Here is a 23,798-nt window from a genome sequence, read left to right as displayed (position 1 = left end):
ACATGATAAAATTATCGAAAACAGGTTTCCATTCAATAATTCACATCGTTGGAAGTGAATATTATTACATGTAAAGATGAAATGATGATTTCCATAATTAATATTGTAGATAAGCGCGTACTATGGGGACTGGTTTCCTGTTGCTCTGAATAATTATGTACATATGTACACGAGAAACATTGTAAATGTTCATCAAGCATAAAGATAAAGTTAGTAATTTTACATAATTAATACACACGTACATTTTTACTGATTTCCCTCTGAACGCATTGTAACCTATTTTATTGAATATCCGTATCACTAATATATCTGTGATGACAGTTGCGAATTCATGTTTGAATTTCACTGGAAAGTGACGCCATGCTTTGTTCAGATTTAATTTAATCACAATTCTTTTAATGAAAAAGTGACCAGTTTTTTGTAATCTATGTTTAAAAAAACCCAGTTTTCTTGAGTGCCCTCTTGTTGTCCTTCAACCGATCTCCTGGAAGAGTTTATCAAATTCCAATACATCCAGCGCGTTCAGTACTTTACGTATTTATGTATAAATGGTGTATCTACAGTGAACCTTCGATAATCCAGATACCTTCGTTCCAAGCCAACACCCCTAGTATTATTACGAATTTTCTTGTCTTCCGAATTCCGTGATCTCCCTAATTTCATTTTATCTATACGAGTTTCTCCCTTTGTCTTTGTAAGCGTTCAAATACAGGAACACACAACACGAATATACTTCAATCTCCCAAAAACAGTCATACAGGCAACACACTTCATTAACATTGGAGGCCGTCCTTTCATAACCCTGGCTGTTTATAGGACGCAAACAACCATTAATATATATTTTGTGGCATGTCACTAGTCTGCTCGGGCACATTGAACAATATATCGTTTATTTTTAGTTGTCTATCCTCCAATTTTTGTAACTAGAAGCAACAAAGCTACCTGCGTTCCAGGTACAAAGATAGAAAGCAATGGCTTGCATGACGCTAAAAGGCATTGCGTTAGAATTGTACCTGCTGCCCCTACTGCAAAAAGGCGACAGAATTTCTGATGTTATACAAAGGCGACTAAATTTAGGAAGTTATGCAAATTGCAAGGATGAGAGGTTAGGAAAAGGGTGGAGAGTGCACTTTCCTAAATCAGTATGGAAAATCCACCAACCTCCAATAACAACCATCCTGGCAGACACCAAATGCTTCCAATGTGGACGCACATTCTAACAGATCAGAAGTGTTTATCGCTACATAAGGATTTGTTTGTTTGTTTGTTTGATTTATTAACATCCTATTAACAGCTATGATCATGTAAGGACGGCCTCCCATGTATGCGGTGTGTTGCGTGTATGTTGGGCGAGGTGAGGTGTTATGTTGGTGCGAGGTGAGTGTTTGTTTGTTTGTTTGATTTATTAACGTCCTATTAACAGCTATGGTCATGTAAGGACGGCCTCCCATGTATGCGGTGTGTTGCGTGTATGTTGGGCGAGGTGAGTGTACTGGGAGACTGCGGTATGTTCGTGTTGTGTCTTCTTGTATAGTGGAACTGTTGCCCTTTTTATAGCGCTATATCACTGAAGCATGCCGCCGAAGACACCAAGCAACACGCCCCACCCGGTCACATTATACTGACAACGGGCGAACCAGTCGTCCCACTCCCTGTGTGCTGAACGCTAAGCAGGAGCAGAAACTACCACTTTTATAGACTTTGGTGTGTCTCGGCTACATAAGAACCTAACGCAGGATGTAATGCCGTCGGGCCTACAAATGCCACTAACTGCATGCCCAACAGCAGTCCAACTAATCATATTTGCCATGCAGGAAGGGAATTAGAAGTGTATCTGCAAAGATATCAAACAACACGCCCCACCCGGTTACATTTTACTGACAACGGGCAAACCAGTCGTCCCACTCTCTGTTTCCTGAATGCTAAACAGGAGCAGAAACTACCACTTTTATAGACTAGGTGTGTCTCGCCCAGGGGACAGAACCCAGAGCCTTCCTCACAGGGGCGAGCACTCAACATAAGGCCAAAAATGAAGCGATGTCAAGGGAGACGCTAGCAACACACTGCATACATGGGAGGCCGTCCTTACATGACCATAGCTGTTGATAGGACGTTAATTAATCAAACAATCAAGGAAGAATAAAGTCGGTTAGGAAGAAGAGACAAGATAAGATGCTAAATTAAGTCGCCTTTTACGATCATGCAATAGGGGCAGCAGGTACAATTCTAGCGTTCTACCTGCAGGGCGCGACCATATTACTAAGTACAATTAAAAACTGCAACATTACTATGTTTTATTATTTTCCGTTTGAATTTTATTATTATATCCGTTGAATTGTATTATTATTTCCTCCCTATATAATGTTCTGATCCCCTTTTCACACATCATGTCAGCCTATCCATTTCATTTCTAAAGTTGTTTGTTTGTTGTTAACGTCCTATGAACAGCTATGGTCATGCAAAGGAGTTTGACATTCTGTCAATAATAAATAGTATATATGGACTCGGGGGGAAAAAACCAAAGTGGTCGCGAAATCTGCAAACTTTCAAAATGACATGGGATTAAACTTATTATGATTGGTGTTGTGAACAGGTTAGTGTTGATATATGTGAAGAATAACATCTTATTGTATTATCGGCGCAGTGACACATGCAGACATTGCCCAGAACAAATTTTACACAACTTTTACCGAAGGTGGTGGAAATTTTTGCCAGTGATGCATTTCATTCCTGGTTTTTTATATAGTATATAGGGGTATATTTTATATATGTATACTATACTATGTATATTGACAGAACGTCAAGCTCCTGATGGTCATGTAAGGACGGCCTCCCATGTATGCAGTGTTTTGCGTGTATTTATAGTATATTGTGCGAGGTGCGTGTTTTGGGAAGCTGCGGTATACTCAAAAGTTGACTATCTCTCCATTCACATCTGATTTCAGATGGTCATTTTTTAAGTGTGTTACGTTGTCTATTTTACCATGTAACGTTTTGTTTTTTACCCACATCGTTTTTTTTATTTCGTTCAAGACTCCATACGCTCATTAGTGAAAGATAATGCATGTTAGTCATACTATCTGTGAGACAGATCATCTTTGTACTATGAGAAATGTCTGCCGAGTAACTTTACGCGGACTGTTTACATTTCCACTTTGATTTTAGTTTTTTTTCCGTACATCTATTATAAACACTTTGGTTTATTTATTTTTCCGTCCTATTAACAGCCAGGGTCATGTAAGGACGGGCCAGGTTTGTTGGTGGAGGAAAGCCGGAGTACCCGGAGAAAAACCACCGACCAGCGGTCAGTACCTGGCAACTGCCCCACATGGGATTCGAACCCGCATCCCAGAGGTGGAGGGCTTGTGGTAATATGTCGGGACATCATTATAAACACAGATAGATACGACAAAGTAATTATGGTCAGTGTGAATAACAAGTCGTAACAAGTGAGAACAGTGTCGGTGCCAAATTGAGGATGGATGTAATCTTTGTCAAACGGGGACGGTGTGATAGCAAATTATACCCCTTCACATATATATATAAGTATAATATATAATCGGATCAAATATGAATTTAGACACAGTAAAACATGGAATGTTCCTTGTGTAGAAACTCGTTGTTTTCATAGTGTCAGTATAATGTGACCGGGTTGGGTGTGTTGCTTGGTGTCTTCGGCGGCAGTCTCCAATGATATAGCACTATAAAAAGGGCAACAGTTCCACTATACAAGAAGACACAACAACACGAACATACCGCAGTCTGCCAAAACACGCACCTCACACTTCATATATGCTACATCGCACACATGAGACACGCACATAATCGAATTTTGTTTATTATTTTACCTATTGTTCTATCAATATCCAAGAATATTTCTATCCACGAAATTCCACGTGCATTCTTAGGGAGACGGAATATTCATATCTAAACCTCGAAAGAACACGAATATTTCATGTTATACAGTAGATAACCGTAAATGACAATTAATTCATTGAATTGTATATACAATTTTTTTTTTTATCAAACGGAGAATGGCTTTTATTTTATCCAAAATGAACAATGAATAATCCTAAATACTTCGGTGCAACCTTTACCATGGTTGCATGACCTTTATAACTAATTAACGTATAAATTATTCACTCCGTATCACATAAAATGGTTTATATATAATTGTTCATTTATCTATTTTGTACTAGCTACACTTTAGTTAACATTCCTCAGGGTATTTCCAGTTTTATCAGTGACTGCTATCATAACTGCTCATTACCAATTCCATATGATGATACCCTTACACAATTCTGTTCTTATTATCCGAGTTACATTAACCATTCAAGCATGATTGGTATAATTGTAGTCAACCGATGAAATTTTTATACGTAAGATAAATACCAGAAATCTTAATTGGTACCTATCTTATGTATACATATTGTATTTGGTATTTACAACATCAATGAAAACACAAACAAACATCAATGAACGAAGTCCCTGGCAGAATTATGCGTGGCCGTCGACTTAAGGACTCATAAAAAATACCACAAATTGGGTTAATTTGACGTTTCTCTGTGCTATATATTTTTAGCCCACCATCATCAGATGGTGGGCTATTCAAATTGCCCTGCGTCCGTGGTCCGTCCTTAAACAATGCTTGTTATCACTATTTCTTAAAAACTACTGCAGGGATTTTGTTCAAACTTCACATGGAGGGTTCCCTTGGTCCATGTTTGTGCCCAGATTTTTAGGCTGATCGGAAAAACAAGATGGCCGCCAGGCAGCCATCTTTGATTTTGGCAGTTGAAGTTTGTTATCGATATTTCTTGAGAACTACTGAAGGGATTTTGTTCAAACTTCATATGGTGGTTACCCTTGGTCCCTAGTTGTGTCATACAGATTTTGAGGCTGATCGGAAAAACAAGATGGCCGCCAGGCGGCCATCTTGGATTTTGATAGTTAAGGTTTAATATCCCTATTTCTCAAAAAGTGCTGAAGGGATCTTTCTCAAAATTAATATGCAGGTTCCCCTCGGGCCCTAGTTGTGCATATTGCATTTTGGGACCGATCGGTTAACAAGATGGCTGCCAGGCAGCCATCTTGGATTTTGTGATACAAAGTTTGTTATCGCTATTTCTCAGAAAGTACTGAGGGGATCTGTCTCAAAATTCATATGTAGGTTCCCCTAGGGCCCTAGTTGTGCATATTGTGATTTGGGACCGATCGGTCAACAAGATTGCTGCCAGGTAGCCATCTTTGATTTTAATATTCAAAGTTTGTTATCGCTATTTCTCAGAAAGTATCGAATTGATCTTTCTCAAATTTCACATGTAGGTTCCCCTAGGGCCCTGGTTGTGCATATTGTGATTTGGGACGAATTGATCAACAAGATGGCAGCATAGGAGTCATCTTGGATTTCGATAGTTTGTTACCGCTATTTCTCAAAAGGTACTGAAGCGATCTGTCTCAAAATTTATATGTAGTTTGTTTAAAAAAGTTTTAAAAGTAGAGAAAATATCCATCTTTCCTTTATCAGATATAGATCATTCTTTGGTGGGCGCCAAGATCCCTCTGGGATCTCTTGTTTAATTATGAAGATGTGCTTGCATTTCGTAAATACCTCAATTATGAAAAATACTTACATGATGGGATTTAAGGCCATGTCGATACTAAGACATAGTTTTGCATTATTGTCTTCCATAGAAGAAAATTGTTTTTATTTCTTATTTTTGTGTAGTATTATTTACTAGTGAATGGAAAGACTTCAGGCTATCCGGGTCGATACTTGACATGCCAAAAGCTAATATTGTTTCGCCTCAATGTATTACACAGAGATCACAGCAATAGATTTTTGGATAGACATTGAAGGGCAACAGACTCGTTCGCGCAGACATACCATACACGCAGATTGTGTAGAATTAACTGGAATGTTCAATTGCCATTAAGACATGTATAACTGATCAGTGGTTATGATTTAAAGTGTTACTGGATTTCAAATTATTTGCCGTGATCTATACTTCAAAACGTGAATACAATGTTTGAAATTACTGTGATCTCGGTTTTGATGATGTGCCTTGGAACTACAGCTTATGCAACAATAACTTCATCATCTTTCAAAGTTGTGTCTGATGTTCGCCTCTCTGATTACACAAACAATGTTTTAAATGTTGTTAAGAACGTATACAGCCATATTACGTGTTCATCTCAATGTGAAACGGATTGCTATTCATTTTCGTACAACAAAAAGACGAAGGAATGCAAGACATATAACAGAGAACTATGTACCGGCGACAGTGATCAACAGTCCTCAAACACTCTAGTGTTCGTCAAGACGCGCTCAAACGATGTCAGTGGTACGTATGACAATATCATATACTTGTCCAGAAATACAAAGATAACTTCTGTGATGGTATACTACAATTTCTCTCATAATACCCTGCAGGTAGGGCGTTAGATTTATACCTGCTGTCCCTATTGCATGTTCGTAAAATGCGACTAAATTTTAAGGATACTGTCTTCTCTCTTCGTCCATACTGACTTTATCTTTCCTTCATTCTAAGTGCGAATATGAGATGTAATCTGAAAGCTGTGGAAAATGTATATGTAACTTCTCGATATATACTTTTGTAATAGCTACCCATATTGCACTTAGTATCAACTGCTGAGGCGTGTTCAGGCGCTCGTTTCTGAACGGAAAATGAACGGTAGCATGTTTAGGGGATTTGTTAAATACATATTTTTTTTTCCTGATAGTACATCTAGTTCCCAAAAATTATGTTGCGAGATCACCATATCGAGAGGAGTGCGACCCGTACAACCCACTTCCGTTTAGGGAAAATTTTGTCGCGCGAGCGCTCGCCGTCCTGAAACATGCCACTCAGATAAAAACTTAATTTGCTATCAGTTTTGTTTGGTTGATTATTTTAAATGTCATTTTAACAACCAGGCGTCATGTAAGGAAGGCCCTCCCCTGTATGCAGTGTGGAGTGCGAGGTGCGTGCTTTGGGAGACTTAAGACGCTGTCATTTTTTAAAATGTACACTACTTCATGTCTCAAAAGTCTTGTGTCAAAACGTAAACATTTACATTCGCCTTGACATTGTATGCTTCAGTGCCTTTTTACCGTTTTGAATCCTGCTGTTCAACCCTTTCATCACATCACTGCACTTGAAAAATGATTCATGTATGGTAAACTTTTTAAAGTAAGTACTTTGCCTCGGTGGCCGAGTGGTTAAGATGTACCGACATATTACCACATGCCCTCCGCACCTCTGGGTCGCGAGTTTGAATCCCATGTGGGGCAGTTGCCAGGTACTGACCGGTGGTCGGTGTTTTTCTCCGTTAACCCGGCTTTTCCTCCAACCAACAAACCTTGCACGTCCTTAAATGACCCTAGGCTGTTTAATAGGACGTTAGAACTAATCAAAAACCAATGTCCTTTGTTTGTAAAAGCTCAAAAAATAGGACAGTCCCTAACGCCTTACAGTGTTCATATGATGACTGTCTCACAAAGGCTAGCAGATGACTTAATCCCTTTTGGGGGTTAAAATCAGGCCTTCTTCAAAGACACCATAGCATTCCTGAAAATATCACATAGGTGATTTTATGCAAATGCTAACCTCATTTAAATACCTTGCAGGTTAGCATATCGTATTCAATGTATTCAGCAATACATACATATATATATACCAATCTGATTAAAATACAGATCCTTATTATCACTACGTTTGATATGAGGATCTGACAACATCCCATTAGGGGTCACGTCAGGATGACCTTGACTGGAACTAGTTTGAAAAAGCTGTCCGAATTATTTTCGTGCACGTAGTCATCTCGCCCAAAGTGCATAACAATGCTAAATGTAAATGCTTACTAGGACGAAATAGCGTTGACGTAGAAATGCGTAAAAAATGTGTTTGATCTGGAGTACACGTGGTAAAAGGTCATCCGAACGTGACCCCATATGGGATATTGTCAGATCATATATTGAACGGAGTGGTTATAAGGGTCAGTATTTTAATCGGATTGTATGTTTGCAATCCACTCCTTGTTATTAGTATGATTTTGTTCACTATCTGAATGGTTAAAAAATGTATGAAGAAACAGAATTTGCCAATCAGAAAGTCAAATTTAGTATGAAAAAAACCAACATTATTATGTGAAATTGGTAAAATGCATATGTTATACTCGCATAGCAAGGAGGGCAACCATTTTCACATATTTGCTCTCAACCTCAGCAAATAACACATTGTATCTGAAAAGGAATCGTTTATTAAATAAATATACTTAATATTGATAAAAAAAAGCTTGCCCAATAAGCATATCTAGATTTTAACCTGGTATCAGTGATATTGCAAAAGAGGACACAATGAAGTTTGTTTAAATGAATTAAATCATTAACAAATTCAATGAATCAAGTTCTATAGTTGATTTATCTAGATATAATATTCATCTGTTATTGGGCATTAACAAATTCTTTGTATTTAAGAAGTTGTAGGAAGAAGTTAGTTTTTGCCAATTCACAAGAAGTGTGCTGTTAGGCAAGCACACTGTATTTTTATCACTGCTTTGACTATACCAAGTGATATCAAATACAACAAGTCAAAAAACGGTTATGTCCCTGAAAGTTAAAAAAAATATACATTGCTATGTTATTCATAAATGGATGCTTAATTTCATTCCCGAAAAAAACCGACAATGCACTTTTAAATTCTCATAGATTAATTAGGTCATATTGTTATTGGTCTGTGCGCCGTCCCGCCGTCCGCGTTGCGCCGTGCTGTACTTATTCACATTCTCATTCTGTCCGGTGAAGTGCTTTGTCCTTCCAAGGTCAGCAGGGGTCGTAAAAAATTTAAACTACTATCCAGGGATATTTTTGTTCCGAAAGAAGTTCAAATAGTAGAAGAGGCCCCAGAGACCTGAGTTGGCCTTTTTGCAGGTACATTCCAATAAGTGTGCTGTTATGAAGCTTTTCAAAATAATGACCTACCTTCAATCAACGGTCTGGCTAAAATCCTTTAAATAACTTCTTGTCTGAGCACCTGTGGGCTGCTGATTAAAAAGTTTGTTAAAAATTATTCATTTTTACTAAATCCAGGGCCGTGACTGCTTGGATGAAGGAGCTTTTGTTCAAATGAATGACTTGACTTAATCAAGGTCACAGGGGTCAAAAAGGCTAAAAAAAAAAAAAAAAATCTTTAAACATATTCTCTCTCAAGTACTGATATTTGCCCTTGTAGGATGTGGTATCAAATACAACAATCAAATAACCGGAATATGTATAGAGACCCTCCTTTAAGGAAACTTAACAGATATGGTGTAATGAACTTGACAAGTTCATAATGTGTGTATTCAAGATGACGGCTGTGGTGTAAATTGTAAGATTATGAAAAGTCTTATTACTTATGTGAGTTTATGTGTTCCCAGAAATCATTCTCGTGCTCTTTTACGCCTTTCTTCTTCCTCAACATTTTCTTGTTTTTCTTTAATCAAATTAATCGTATCCACTATTCTAATGGTATCATCTGGTGTCCGTTGTATTCCATTTGCTATGAAATGATCTGTATTTGTATGCATTATAAAAATTATCAGTATTATGTACTTATATCAACATCCTGTAAAATTTAGAGCTTAGAAAATTAAAAGTTAACGAACAGTGATTGCCTTGTCATTTCTCAGAAAGGTACAAATATTCAAAATTGATTTGTAAGTTGCCATTGGTAAATTGAAGTGCATTGATCAATTTTGTCTATAAAATGTTTATTGGTGGTTACACAATTTTTAATGTAGCTTGGAGTTTTTTTAGCCCACCATCATCTATTCAAATAGCTTTTCGTCGTCCGTCCGTTAACAACTCTTGTTACCGCTATTTCTCAGAAAGGACTGAAGGGATCTTTCTCAAATTTCATATGTAGGTTTCCCTAGGGCTCTAGTTGTGCAAATTTCATTTTGGGATCAATCGGCCGCCATCTTGGATTTTGACAATTGAAGTTTGTTACCATTATTTTTTTTCAAAAAGTACTGAAGTGGTCTGTCTCAAATTTCATGTGCATGGTCCCCTAGGTCTCTGGTTATGCATATTGCATTTTAGTACTAATCGGTGAACAAGATAGCCGACAGGACGCCATCTTGGATTTTGACAATTGAATTTTGTTACCGCTATTTCTCAGAAAGAACTGAAGGGATCTGTGTCAAATTGCATGTGCAGGTTCCCCTAGGGCCCTAGTTGTGCATATCGCATTTTTGGACCGAAAAATGAACAAGATGGCCGACAGGCCGCCATCTTTGATTTTGATAGTTGAAGCTTAATTTAAAATTGTTACCATTTTTTCTCAGAAAAGTACTGAACTGATCTTTCTAAAATTTTATATGCAAGTTCCCCTAGGACCTTAGTTGTGCAGATTGCATATTCAGATCAAAAATATGGCTGACAGGTAGCCATCTTGTTTTTTAATAATTGAAGTTTGTCACTATTATATATCTCAGAAAGTACTCAAAGGAGCATTCTCAAATTTCATATGTAGTAATATGTAGTACAAGTTTGAAAAGCTAAGAAAAGATCCCTCTTTCCTTTTTCAGACATAGATCATTCTTTGGTGGGCGCCAAGATCCCTCTTGGATCTCTTGTTTCACTTTGAAACTACATTTTAGGATCCATCAGTTAAAATCGATATGACCGTTTTTCGCTTTCTTGAATTTTTACAAGTCGAAGATTCCTCGTTTTGTCTCAGTGGCCATCTAGAGGATCTTATTCAAATGCTGAATTGGATTTCCCTCGATCATCAGGAGACTTACTTCAAAGCACAAAATACCTCTCGTCAGTTTTTACATTGTTGATTTATTTTATTTAAAAATGCTACACCGCTGACGCTTTAAAAGTCATAAACCAACTGTTTCAAAACTGAGGAGATATATTGTATGGTGGAGCGTGTTGCCTGGTGTCTTTGGTGGCATGCTTCATTGATATAGTCCTATGAAAAGGGCTAGAGTTCCACTATACAAGAAGACACAACAGGAATATACCGCAGTCTCCCAAAACGCATACACGAAACACACCGCATACATGGAAGGCCGTCCTTACATGACCCTGGCTGTTGATAGGACGTCAATTTGATCTGATTAAAATACAGATCCTTATAATCACTCCGTTTAAATTGTAGTGATAATAAGGATATTTGATTTAATAAAAAAAATCTATAAAACATGGTGAAACGAATAAGCATTTCTCATGAGTTACAAAAGTTTCTTATTTTGATTCAAGATACAAATATTAAAAATATTAAATTGCGTCTCAAAAAGAGTCCTATACGGAATAAAATACCAATTCGTTTCCATTGGCTTTAATATATTATTTCGTGTTAATTATATTCACTTGAATAAACACCAATCATTGTTCAAATCACCGGAATCGCTTATGCTCTGTCGCTATTTGAGTAAAACCAGAGAAAACACATATCATTTAGTGATTAACTTCTTATCAATGTTGGGTGTCTGTACTCATAAAATCCGTTTTACGGATTAAGCGAAAACGAAAAATTTTGGAACACCAGAAATGAAGTTTTTGTAGTAGATCATCTACGATAAAAACAATACTGTGTTGCTTTATTTAATGTCAACATAGCCAATAACTCTGCACAAGTCTTATAAATTCTGTACATTTTAATATAATGTTTTATTAGAAAGAATTGTTTTCCTATTTAGCCTGTATGATAATAAAGGGCCGTGGTGGCCGAGTGGTTAAGATGTCCCGACATATTACCACAAGCCTCCACCTCTGGGATGCGGGTTCGAATCCCATGCAGGGCAGTTGCCAGGTACTGACCGCTGGTTGGTGGTTTTTCTCCGGAAACTCCGGCTTTCCTCCACCAACAAACCTGGCACGTCCTAAAATGACAATGGCTGTTAATAGGACTTTAAACTATTAAACTAAACTGATAATGCCCAAATGACAGGTTTAAATATATATTTATTAATTGAATACATGGATCATAGATGGATCAAAGAAGTAATAAGAGCGGTATGATCCGGGTAATACTTCAAAATTGTCTAGAATATAAATTACTCCAAGTCGTAAATGTGCGGAAAGAAACACCATGCAGAAAAATAAAGATTGTCCAATTTCCAAGGCAGTCTGTCCCTTTATCAAGATGTATGCGAAACAAATACATGCACCAGGTATAGACTTAATAGAAAATACAAGATATAAAAGAAATCAAATACTATATCAAATAATACATTGATGTTCATGGAAATAAAAACAATATAAATACATATATGTATATACATTTTTTACATATACATATATGTATATTTGATGTGTCAGCAAGGTAAAGTGCGAAATCGGGAATCGTTGTAAGGCATATTAAAACACATTAATATTGAACAATATTCAACCTCTTACTCCAAACGCGACGAACAATATACGATATAGTTTACATAATTATTATACATGTAGTGATATACGTTTTCATAAAAAAATATTTATAAAATTTGTATCCTATATGATTGGTACACCAAAATATATTTAAAAGAAACAAGTGGCAGTAGCATTCAAGCTAAACTTTTATTTCAGTGGTGACTTACTTCACGAGTTCTACTGGCATGACACGGGGAAAGGCTAAGCAGTACTGTGACGACCATGGCGGACATCTGTTAGTGTTGGACAGTAATGCCAAGTGGAAACACTTCTCCTCTCATCAGGCTTACCAGGATCTAACATTGTAAGTCATTTGTTGTGTTAGATGGTTGATTAGGGCGTGCTGTTCAGTGTCTATGGCGGTATGATACACTTAGATAGCACGCTGAAAAAGGGCAAGATTTCCACTATTTCAAAGAGTTGCAACACAAACATACACATCACACTGCCCTGCTCTAGGTTCTGTCCCCTGAACGAGACATGTCTATAAAAGTGGTAGGGTACCGCTCAGCATTAAGGGAGTGGGACGATAAAAAGTGCTAGTTTCACTATACAAGAAGACGTAACACGAACATATCACAGTCTCCCAAAATACGCACTTTACACGATACAGACCGATTACATGGAAGCCGTCCTTACATGACCTTGCTGTTAATAGAACGTTAATTATTCAAACTAATAAACACATCATATCACATGCTATTGCAATCTGATTAAAATACAGATCCTTATAACCACTCCGTTCAATATAGGATCTGACAATATCCCATATAATAAGGATCTGTATTTTAATCAGATTGATGCTATTGCAGTGTTATATCACTGAAGCATGCCGTCGATGACACCTAACAAGCGACACTATACTGACAGCGAGCAAACTAGTCTTACATTCCCTTTATGCTGAACGTTAAGCATGATACTGGAAAGATTAGAATGTATACTACTGTTGCATTTTAACTTTGGGTTGAAATTGCCCATAGGTCAGCGTCAAGTCTAAACAGAATATCATCAGTATTTTGGTAAAAGTAGTGTGATACCTTTGACTATGTTCTATATTAGAGTAACGACGTACCTTGTCATTAATTTCTTACACAGAACCCCGGAAAAAACCAATATAATCTCTTTTACATAACACCGGAATAAAACAAGGAGCGAACAAAGTTCCTAGACAAACGTGTTCACGTTATCTTTATGATATTACCCCACCTAGCATTCGCCCCTGTGACTTTGGTGTGTCTCGGCCAGGGGACAGAACCTAGAGCACAGGGGCGAACGCTTAACTCGAGGCCAAAAGTGAGGCGGGGCAAAGGGAGGCATTAGGAAACAAAGTCAGTTAGGAAGAAGAGAAAAGATAAGATTCTAAATTCAGTCGCCTTTAACGACCATGCAATAGGGGCAGCAGGTACAATTCTAACGCCCTACCTGCAGGGAAGTATAAAAGTGGTAGTTTCTGCTCCTGCTTAGCGCTCAGCATAACGGGAGTTGGACGACTGGTTCGCCCGTTCTCAGTATAATGTGACGGGGTGGGGAGTGTTGCTTGGTGTCTCCCAAAACACGCAATCTTTTGCTTTTAATAGGACGTGAAAATAATCAAACAAACAAACCTATCGCGTTGATGTGCCGTCCCCCGATACAGGAAAACATTAGGTATGCTTTCATTTCTAAGACGCTCTGTAACCTCTTACATTCTTTCAAGGCTCTGTAACCTCTTACATTTTTTTCAAGCTTATTATAATGACCCTGGGGAACATAATGATTTTGTTTTAAATTTTATAAGCAGATTCTTTTATTTCTCCTTTCATTTAGGTTTCTTTTAGTATGCATATCTGAACTGTTTCTCATGGTTATTAAGGTCCGTAGGAGAGTACTGGATTTCCATGACGTTTGATGACAGTGTTGTGGAGTGTGATGCCAAAGCTAAAGACGAGCCCTGGAGGTATACTGGATGGGGTCGATGGGCTAGTGAGAATAGGGAACCAAACAGATGTAGCTATCAATACTGCGTTAAACTGAGCAACTCCCGGATGCGTTCTACCGAGTGTATATCTATACTTAAAGCAATTTGTAAATCAGGTATTTTGTTTTTGTATTGATGTGTTTAAAAGAAGATAGCTTATCCTATATCGTTTTGTCCATCAATCTGATTAAAATACAGATCCTTATAACCACTCCGTTCAATATAGGATCTGACAATATCCCATATGGGGTCGCGTTCGGATGACCTTTTACCACGTGTACTCTAGATCAAATACATTTTCTACACGTTTCTACGTCAATTGATAACGGTATTTCGTCCCAGTAAGCATATAAATTTAGCATTGTTATGCACTTTTGGCGAGATGACTACGTGCACGAAAATAATTCGGGCAGCTTTTTCAAACTAGTTCGTCCCCAGTCAAGATTCTGGCAGTGCCAATTTAATTGGTCATTTCCAAAGGTCATCCTGACGTGACCCCTAATAGGATGTTGTCAGATCCTCATATCAAACGTAGTGATAATAAGGATCTGTATTTTAATCAGATTGTTATGTCCATCAATCAACGATCTTCATCATAACCGCTTAGTACTGTAGGATTAACATTTATATTAGGTGACCTCCGACGATAATTAGGTGGAGGCTCAAAATTAACCCAAATTTTAGTGGACGCCGTATAGGCGGGAGCAATTTTGATGGATTTATATGAAGCACACCCCCTCTCTTATCGAAATCGCACACTAAGCACAACACATATGGTATGAATATTAAAACTCGCAGAAATGGTTTGGCTGCCCCCTTTTGGCTTGAGGGATACGACAAAATTAAGAGTTAGGTTTATTATATATTCAATGTACGTAATTGTCACGATTCAAGAAGACCTGTAAATATGTCATTCACTACCTAAAATTAAAAACACTTTCAATGCAGACCATGAAACCAATTTGTGGTCTACAATTTCATTTCATATCTGTACAGTGTTATTAGTAACTGTGAAGTGAATTATGTTGGACTGTTTCCGTCTAAACATACATAAGACATAAAAGACCTGAACAGGCTGTCGCAAACACTCATTCTTTTCCCGTACTATCCAAGACTGGAATGCACTTCCTCCAGATCTCGCATTATCAAACTTTCTTGACTGTTTTAAATCACACCTTATATATCCATTAAATTTTTGTCTTTTCCCCGTTATAAGCACACTTATCCAATTATATATCGAAATGATCTTCAATACGATGAAGTAAGCCGAAATACTAGGTAGATGTATATGTAATCCATCAAACTTTTTTGGCTTCAATAGTTTACTGAAGAGAAAATGATATGTCAACATTTTCGCCTAGTTATGGAACCTACAACTTCACAATTGGCCTCCTTTGCGTGTGTGAAGTGCAAGGTTCAGGTTTTGGGACACTTGTATAATTCGGCTATTTCATTACGCTTTTAAAAGAAACAAAACAGCAGTAAATCGATTTTTCTGAAACTCTTTAATAAATAGAATATAATTTATTGTTGTTTGGAATTTTCGTTTATACATTTTTCTTCAAAATTTTATTCAACCACATGTAAAATGTACATTAATGAAATAATTATTGTAAAAATTTTATGTACATTGAAAGATTCAATTTAACAAAATGTTAAGTATGTTTTTTGTTTTGTTTCACAGGATGCATTGACTCAACGATCAACTAAGTAGGTTTTGGCCAAAGAAACCAGATGTGTTGGAAATATCTCTGCAACTGATGTTTATTGCAAGTGGGGCATAATCACAATTTTTCTTTGTCGCATTTCAATATTACGGAATTTAATGTATGGGAGGTAACACTTGTTTTCATATAGAAAGTTATCATACTGTGTCAAGTAGATCGGATGGTGTCTTCAGTGGTGTAGTAATAACGTATTTATGTACATTTTTGTATAGTATATATTCCAAAAAGAGCTCATATATACGACTGATCGGCTGGTTTTATTCTATGTTGTAGACGTTAGAACAACGATATAGCACGTAATAGTGAAAGTCCGTCGAATATCTTTCGATTTAAAAGATAACGTTGCAACATTCAAGCATAGATCGGTAGAACAGAGGGGTTAATGAAAGTGCTGTATTTATAATCTACAGTTATAACAAGTATTTGGCAGGGATCGATTTGTTAACAGAGAACAGAAATTTATTTTTACACAATCTGAATATAATTATCACGGTATGTGCTTTGATTCCGAAACTTCAATTCTCATTTATGTATATTTATCTGCATTTAATCGCACAGCTCAAAATTCTTTAAGGATGTCATCTGATGTGATACTGGCAATAACCGACCAAGGTTTTTTTTTTCTTCGGTTGGTCTGAAACCAAAAATGACCGCCATCTTTAAATCACATTTTTAACTTTTCTCATATTTAAGATTGGCGCCAAAACAACATATTATTTTGGCAGAAGTAGTGCCAATGTCTGAATACATCCATCACATATATTACAGTATTCAGCATGTGACCGGGTGGGATGTGTTGCTTGATGTCTTCGGCGGCATGCTTCAGTGATATTGCACTATAAAAAGGGCAACAGTTCCACTATACAATAAGACAAAACACAAACATACCGCAGTCTCCCAAAACACGCACCTCGCACTTCACACACGCTACACACTGCATTCATCGGAGGCCGGCCTTATATGACCCTGGTTGCTAATAGGACGTTAAAATAATTAAACAAACAATTCAGCATTGACGGAAAACTCTTGTATATTTAAACTTGTGCCTTTTCGACAGACTGTTTTTAGGCAAAATTTGTATGCAAGATAAAACAATATCGAGACTAAATTTAGGATCTTGTCTTTTCTCTTCTTCCTAACTGACATTATCTTTTCTAATGCCTCACTTGGCATCGCCTCACTTTAGGCCTTGAGTTGAGCGTTCGCCCATGTGAGGAAGGCTCTGGGTTCTTTCCCCTGGCCGAGACACACCAAAGTCTATAAAAGTGGTAGTTTCTTATCCTGCTTAGCGCTCAGCATACAGGGAGTGGGACGACTGGTTCGCCCGTTGTCAGTATAATGTGACCGGGTGGGGTGTGTTGCTTGGTGTCTTCGGCGGCATGCTTCAGTGATATAGCACTATAAAAAGGGCAACAGTTCCACTATACAAGAAGACAACAACATGAATATACCGCAGTCTCCCAAAACACGCACCTCGCACAACATACACGCAACACACTGCATACATGGGAGGCCGTCCTTACATGACCATAGCTGTTAATAGGACGTTAATTAATCAAATAAACAAACATGTTGTAGCTTAGTGTTTCCTGGATATTTGCCCGACTTAAATTTTTAATTGAAAGCCTGATTAGGCATTGTATTTTTATTGACTGATACAATCATTAGCAAGCAAAATTGGTGGTATGTTTAACAATGAAAAATATATAGCAGGGTTTTTAACTGAGGTGCCAGGTGTTTACTTATTTCTTTAGCTTACTGAATATATCACAGAATGTTACACAAACAATCCTTATATGAAAAAATGCATGGACATCCTCAACGGTCCATGATTATTGGAGAGTGAAAAAAATTCACTAAGCATGCACAAACAGTAAATAATTGTTCTGCAATGATCCTCAACGGTCCTTGATTATGTTCTCATTGCATGCGACTGATTTTGTTCCAAAACTGCCCCGGATGGTAGCCTGCATAACATTTTCAGATCTGTGTACATTAAGTTTATCCAGCTTGTAATTCCATGCAGGTAGGGCGTTAGAATTATGCATGCTGCCCCTATTGCATGATCGTTAAAGGCGACTAAATTTAGGATCTTATCTTTTCTCTTCTTCCTAACTGACTTTATGTTTCCTAATGCCTCCCTTGGCACCGCCTCACTTTTGGCCTTGAGTTCAGCGTTCGCCCCTTTGAGGAAGGCTCTGGGTTCTGTCCCCTTGCCGAGACACACCAGAGTCTATAAATGTGGTAGTTTTTTTCTGCTTAGCGCTCAGCATACAGGCAATCTGATTAAAATACATATCCTTATTATCACTACGTTTGATATTTAACGGAGTGGTTATAAGGATCTGTATTTTAATCAGATTGGCATACAGGGAGTGGGACGACTGGTTCGCACGTTGTCAGTATAATGTGACCGGGTGGGGTGTGTAGCTTGGTGTCTTCGGCGGCATGCTTCAGTGATATAGCACTATAAAATGAGCAAAAGTTCAACTATACAAGAAGACACAACATGAATATACCGCAGTCTCCCAAAAAACGCACCTCGCACAAAGATACACACAACACATCGCATACATGGGAGGCCGTCCTTACATGACCATAGCCGTTAAAAGGACGTTAATTAATCAAACATCGCATACATGGGAGGCCGTCCTTACATGACCATAGCCGTTAAAAGGACGTTAATTAATCAAACAAACAAAAATCCAGCTGGTAAAAATTGATGATGCAGATATGTCCTCGGTAAGCAAACCAACCTTTAGCCTTATCATTGTAAGGAAAAATTCTTCGAGAGAGAGAGTTTTCGGTATGGCCCTGGCTTTTTTGTGCACTATTTTGAATAATGTTCACTTAAAACGGTTGCTTGACCTTTTTAATATTTTATGGTACGTGCCCTTGGTTCCAGAAAGGGAAAAAAACTGCCAAAAAGTTGCATTACTTGGAAATCCAGTCCAGAATTGTATGTCCTTGCAGAATATTTTAATTGTTTAATGTCTAGAATTTGCGTTTTCATTGCGTCATATTTTATTGTCATTTCATTTAACTCCCTTATTGTGTGGTAAATACTGCTTCATACTATTGTCAGTTTCCATTTCTTTAGTTACGACGTAATCATAACCTTCAGGCTGATCAAGATACAAAATGTAGTGGTCATTCCGTGTTGTGGTTACTGATTTAACTTTCTTCGCACGTAGTGTTTTTTGTTGCTGATCACATGGAACAAGTGGACGACTTTATGTAGCACTTTTTCTTCTTTAAAGCGATAATAGTTGGAATATATCCTGGTTTAGATGAGTCTGAATCTTACTACCTATAAAACACAATAGATAATTTTGATATAAAAACTATATACATTCATATTTTTATTTTATCACATAATCCGCCTGATATCTAAAAATGATTTCGCTCGTGTAATATTTTTGCATATGTCACTAGTGTTATATGACCGATGAGGAGTGTGATGAGGTCACTCGGTAAAGACACGAGGGATGCAGCCTATACACTGGGCAAAGTAGTGTAACTGGTGTTTACTGTTTGAAATTAAAAACACAGTTGTTGAAGGCTGAATTGGACATAAACCCGATGTGGAATATGCAGACATGAACGGTTGTGACCGAGTCATTTTTCGTAAGGAAATTAAGTTTGATGCAGAAGTCGGTGGAGTGATAGAAGCGCTGGATATGGCGACTGTTGATGTCTTGATCGCGGGGGTCGGTGCGACGGACATCACATTATCGTCGTAATTTCCGTCAACAACATGTGAAAGGATTTCGCTAATAGCCCGTTTTTTGACAGTGGAGCAGTTACGACTGTAACTTTTCAGTGAAACCTCATTACGATGATCACTCATGTACATAATATCCCTATTCCGAAACCCTGTGATTCCATAGACATTGTGAAAGTACTGTAGAGGAGAATCGCCTTATCAAAAATTTCTTTAGGTGGAACTATTTTGCCGCCTAAGTGTTTGTGCTATTTAAAGCAGTTTTTTGATTGGCTAAAGGACGGGAGGCCAAAGCTTTCTGTCGGTTAATAATAATTAACTTTATTGTTTTTATTCTACTCTAGCTGGCATTCGTAATTGATAGTCAAAATCGTGACCGTGACGATCACTGCGTGCTTTTATATAATCCTTTCCCTTTCAATATGCAAGATATTAAATAAAATAAGTAACATATCACAGTAAAATTCCAGAAAATTAACAACATTTGTTTCGGAATCTATATTCATTATTACGTCGTGATTCACATGTGAAAATCAAGTGTTTTATTCATATTCAAGTTTAACACATGCATGTAGGTGTAAAAGTGTCTACAGTCAGCGAAAAAAGATGTTATGAACGACTGCTTCATTGCACACGTGTGACACATATGTCGATCAAAAGGTAATTTCCCAGGATTCTATCAAAGAATTTCGCCGTGTTTTCTATGAAACAATCAGAAATGAAGTTTGTATGAGTACATTTGATTTATATATACATATAATAATTGATACAAGATCGGTGTTATAAGCATCAAAGAGTCGTAAAACATCGCCTTAAAGATCTCTGTAGAGATATACATTTGCTCAATACAATCGAACTAATTTTTGGCAGGTTTGATTGTATATATTACATTTCTTATTTATACGAAATCATGTGGGATTTGGTTTGAAATAAGTACAAAATAATCTTATTATTAGCCGTTACATTTCGTGTATACTCTGCCGGTTCGATCAATACATGTATACAATGTATATACGGTCGAATTTGTTTGTATGGAACTTATCGTTGGTTTGCCTTTACAAATTTACATTATTAGTTATATAGTCAGTTACTGACCCCCTATAAAGGCATAGAGGGTCAGTAAGGCCCGAGCCTCCTATACTTCTTACTGACCCTCTATGCCTTTATAGGGGGTCAGTAATTGACTATATAACGAATTTATCGCATCGAGGACCACTTATTTGTTTCATTATATCTTTGTTTCCTATTTGTTTTCTCAAGAATCCGATATCAAACCTGAACCATGCTGGCGAAGTATACAACAATCGCCGCATTTTTAAATATTTGGCCTACAGTAGGCCTACGTATTTATTTACATGTATGTATTTTTTTCCAGAATCTGCAAATAACTGTATAAGGAACCTGAAGAACAATACTGAGTAATTCATAAATCAACAATAATTTGACATTCCTAGTGCACAATAGGCCTACCTCAATGCGACATCAGAATGGTTGTATATTGAAAGCATCACAAACAAAAGTGACACAAACATCCATCCAACATTTATAGCGCAGACTCATGATCATCTCTGCATTCTCGCTGAGTTAATCACTTAAAAGTAATGCAGATAAATTAGGTGTAGAGTGAGGGTTGATAGATCTAAAGATACGAACCCCTCCATTTGTTTATGGTCGCAGTCAAGAAAACGCTTGAATTCTTACGTTTGACTTTCACCGCGTCATCAACTTTCAAACTGGCGTAGGGGAAGCAACTCGTATTTAAAAAATGCGTTTCATTTAACTTGAAGTATTAAAACGATTTTAAATGAATTTTACATAAAAAATAATAAGTAAAATATATTTTTACGATAAAGAAATGGTATATTTAGTTGAAGAGAATGTGTTAAAATTTTGAAGCGAGGGCGACAGCCGCCATATTGCACCATAATAAAATTTACTGACCCCCTATAAAGTATTAGGGGGTCACCACGTGACGGCTCTCCGCCAATCATTTGGGGACATTTCTGTCCGAGGTGCGATAAATACATATAAAACTGTTAACAAAGGAAAAATGGTAATCTAAACGACAAAACAGATTAACCGCGGAAATTTTGTAACATCGTTTTTCAGTTCAATTAAAAAGTTTCGACTGTATGTACATTGTACATGCATACATGTAGGATTTTATCTTCCAGTAAATCATAACACAAACAATGGTATGCCGTATCTATATTTTAATACGCTAAGACATATATATTTTTCTCAATATTTTTTACCTAAATAAATTATCATTCACTATGATAAACACCTGTATTAGTCTATATATTCAAGAATTTGAACATTAGATAATTTTGAAATTACTTTTTGCATATATGACAAGTATTTATCAATTATCATAATATGTTTATAGTATTGAATAAATACTCTTTTATTGTTATATAAATCTTGTTACACACATACATGTAAACCTAAAAGGATGTGTGTATTTTTCTGAGCATAAAATCATCACTATATACATGTAGGTATTATACAGTACGTAAGTCTATTGTTCATAAAGCGCACTTCACATTTATTTTCATTGATAGATGTTTTGAATGTAAATGTTCATATTATCAGTACAAACTGTTACTGGTCAATGTCCATAAAGTCAATGAATTCACGAGTCACTGTGTGCTGACGGGTTCTGTGGTCGAATCCTGCTTGGCCTTCGCAAACACTCATTAATTTTCGGAACCACTCTGTCTTTCCACAAAAGATTGTCTTTAAGTTCTGGATGGAGATACAGCACATATTGACAACCGGTTAACCAGTCTCCCTGATATCAAATATCTCTCTAATATAACAGAACTTGACCTAACATCGAATGTGATGAAAACAGTAGGTCAACGCGAACGTTTAATGTTAGAAAATCATCCCTTGAGAGTGCCTTTTTTTCGTCTTTCACTTAAGGGAAACCCGTTTGAATGTAATTGTCAAACGTCACCCTTTATTAAGTGGGATATACACCACCAGGCTTATTTTGAATGACCCGGAAATTTACACTTGTGCTGACATGACTGATACAAAAGTGAATGTTCTATCTTTTTATACCAATCTAGATTCGTATAAGGCGTCTTGTATTGACAGGACATGGCTAATCCTCTTGATATGTACGTCGTTGTTTTTTATCCTCACATTGGTTTCCATCATGGTTGGATACCGATACCGGGTTTCTCTTCAATACTTCTGTTTGGTAATTCAGAGACGATATTGAGGTTATAAAAACATACAAGGGGACACAACTCAATATAAATACGACGCTTTTATAGCTTATAACTACGAGGATTACAGATTTGTTTGCAACGATCTTCTGGACAATATCGAAAAAGAAATGAATTTCAAATTGTGTTTACATCTCCGTGACTTTCAGGCAGCTTTTGACATCACTAACAATATTATGGACGCTATCAGTGAAAGTAAATGGATCATCATCGTCATTACAAAGAGTTATTTGTCATGCACGTTGGAACAGTTTGAATTGGAAATGTCTAGCAGACATATGTTTCAGAGGAACAGTTCTGATATGATATTAATCTTTCTGGAAGACATAGACAAAGTGACCATGCCGAAATCTTATACCGAATATATAACCAGATCACCTGTTTAGAAATCCTGCCATAAAGACATTCCTACACTAATAGATACTGGTTATACAGTGCACGATTTGCAGCCGTTTTGGACATATTTACAAAACACTTTAATAGCGCTCATTTCAGACTCCTGCCTGATAAGTGCTCATTTTAGACTCCTTAGTATTGTTTTGTGTTAAAGATAATCAATGAATGGAAATGAATAATTTACAACAAAATGTTTAAATATTTTACAGGTTCTGCATTAACGGATGGGTGATACTAAATTTTATTTATTTTAAATCTTATAAAATGTAGATCCCGTATTAACTGTGACATGTCTTTTCCCTTCCTCAATGCATATTTATATATGATAGTCATCATCATTTACGTA

General features: G+C 36.9%; 1 protein-coding gene and 1 pseudogene across 1 annotated transcript; both read left to right on the top strand.

Moving 5' to 3' along the window:
* Positions 1-5,544: 5,544 nt before the first annotated feature.
* Positions 5,545-16,673, top strand: LOC138307520 (uncharacterized). The gene is made up of 4 exons (XM_069248311.1): positions 5,545-6,344; positions 12,566-12,713; positions 14,262-14,482; positions 16,051-16,673. The coding sequence occupies exons 1-4, from the start codon at positions 6,026-6,028 to the stop codon at positions 16,074-16,076; spliced, it is 714 nt and encodes a 237-aa protein (XP_069104412.1). The 5' UTR covers positions 5,545-6,025; the 3' UTR covers positions 16,077-16,673.
* Positions 16,674-19,692: 3,019 nt separating this feature from the next.
* On the top strand, positions 19,693-23,456 carry LOC138308028 (toll-like receptor 4; annotated as a pseudogene).
* The last annotated feature ends 342 nt before the right edge of the window (positions 23,457-23,798 follow it).

The sequence above is a fragment of the Argopecten irradians genome, chromosome 14, assembly GCF_041381155.1.
Source record: "Argopecten irradians isolate NY chromosome 14, Ai_NY, whole genome shotgun sequence".
NCBI classification, from domain to species: domain Eukaryota; kingdom Metazoa; phylum Mollusca; class Bivalvia; order Pectinida; family Pectinidae; genus Argopecten; species Argopecten irradians.
This window is presented reverse-complemented; position numbering and strand designations above follow the sequence as displayed.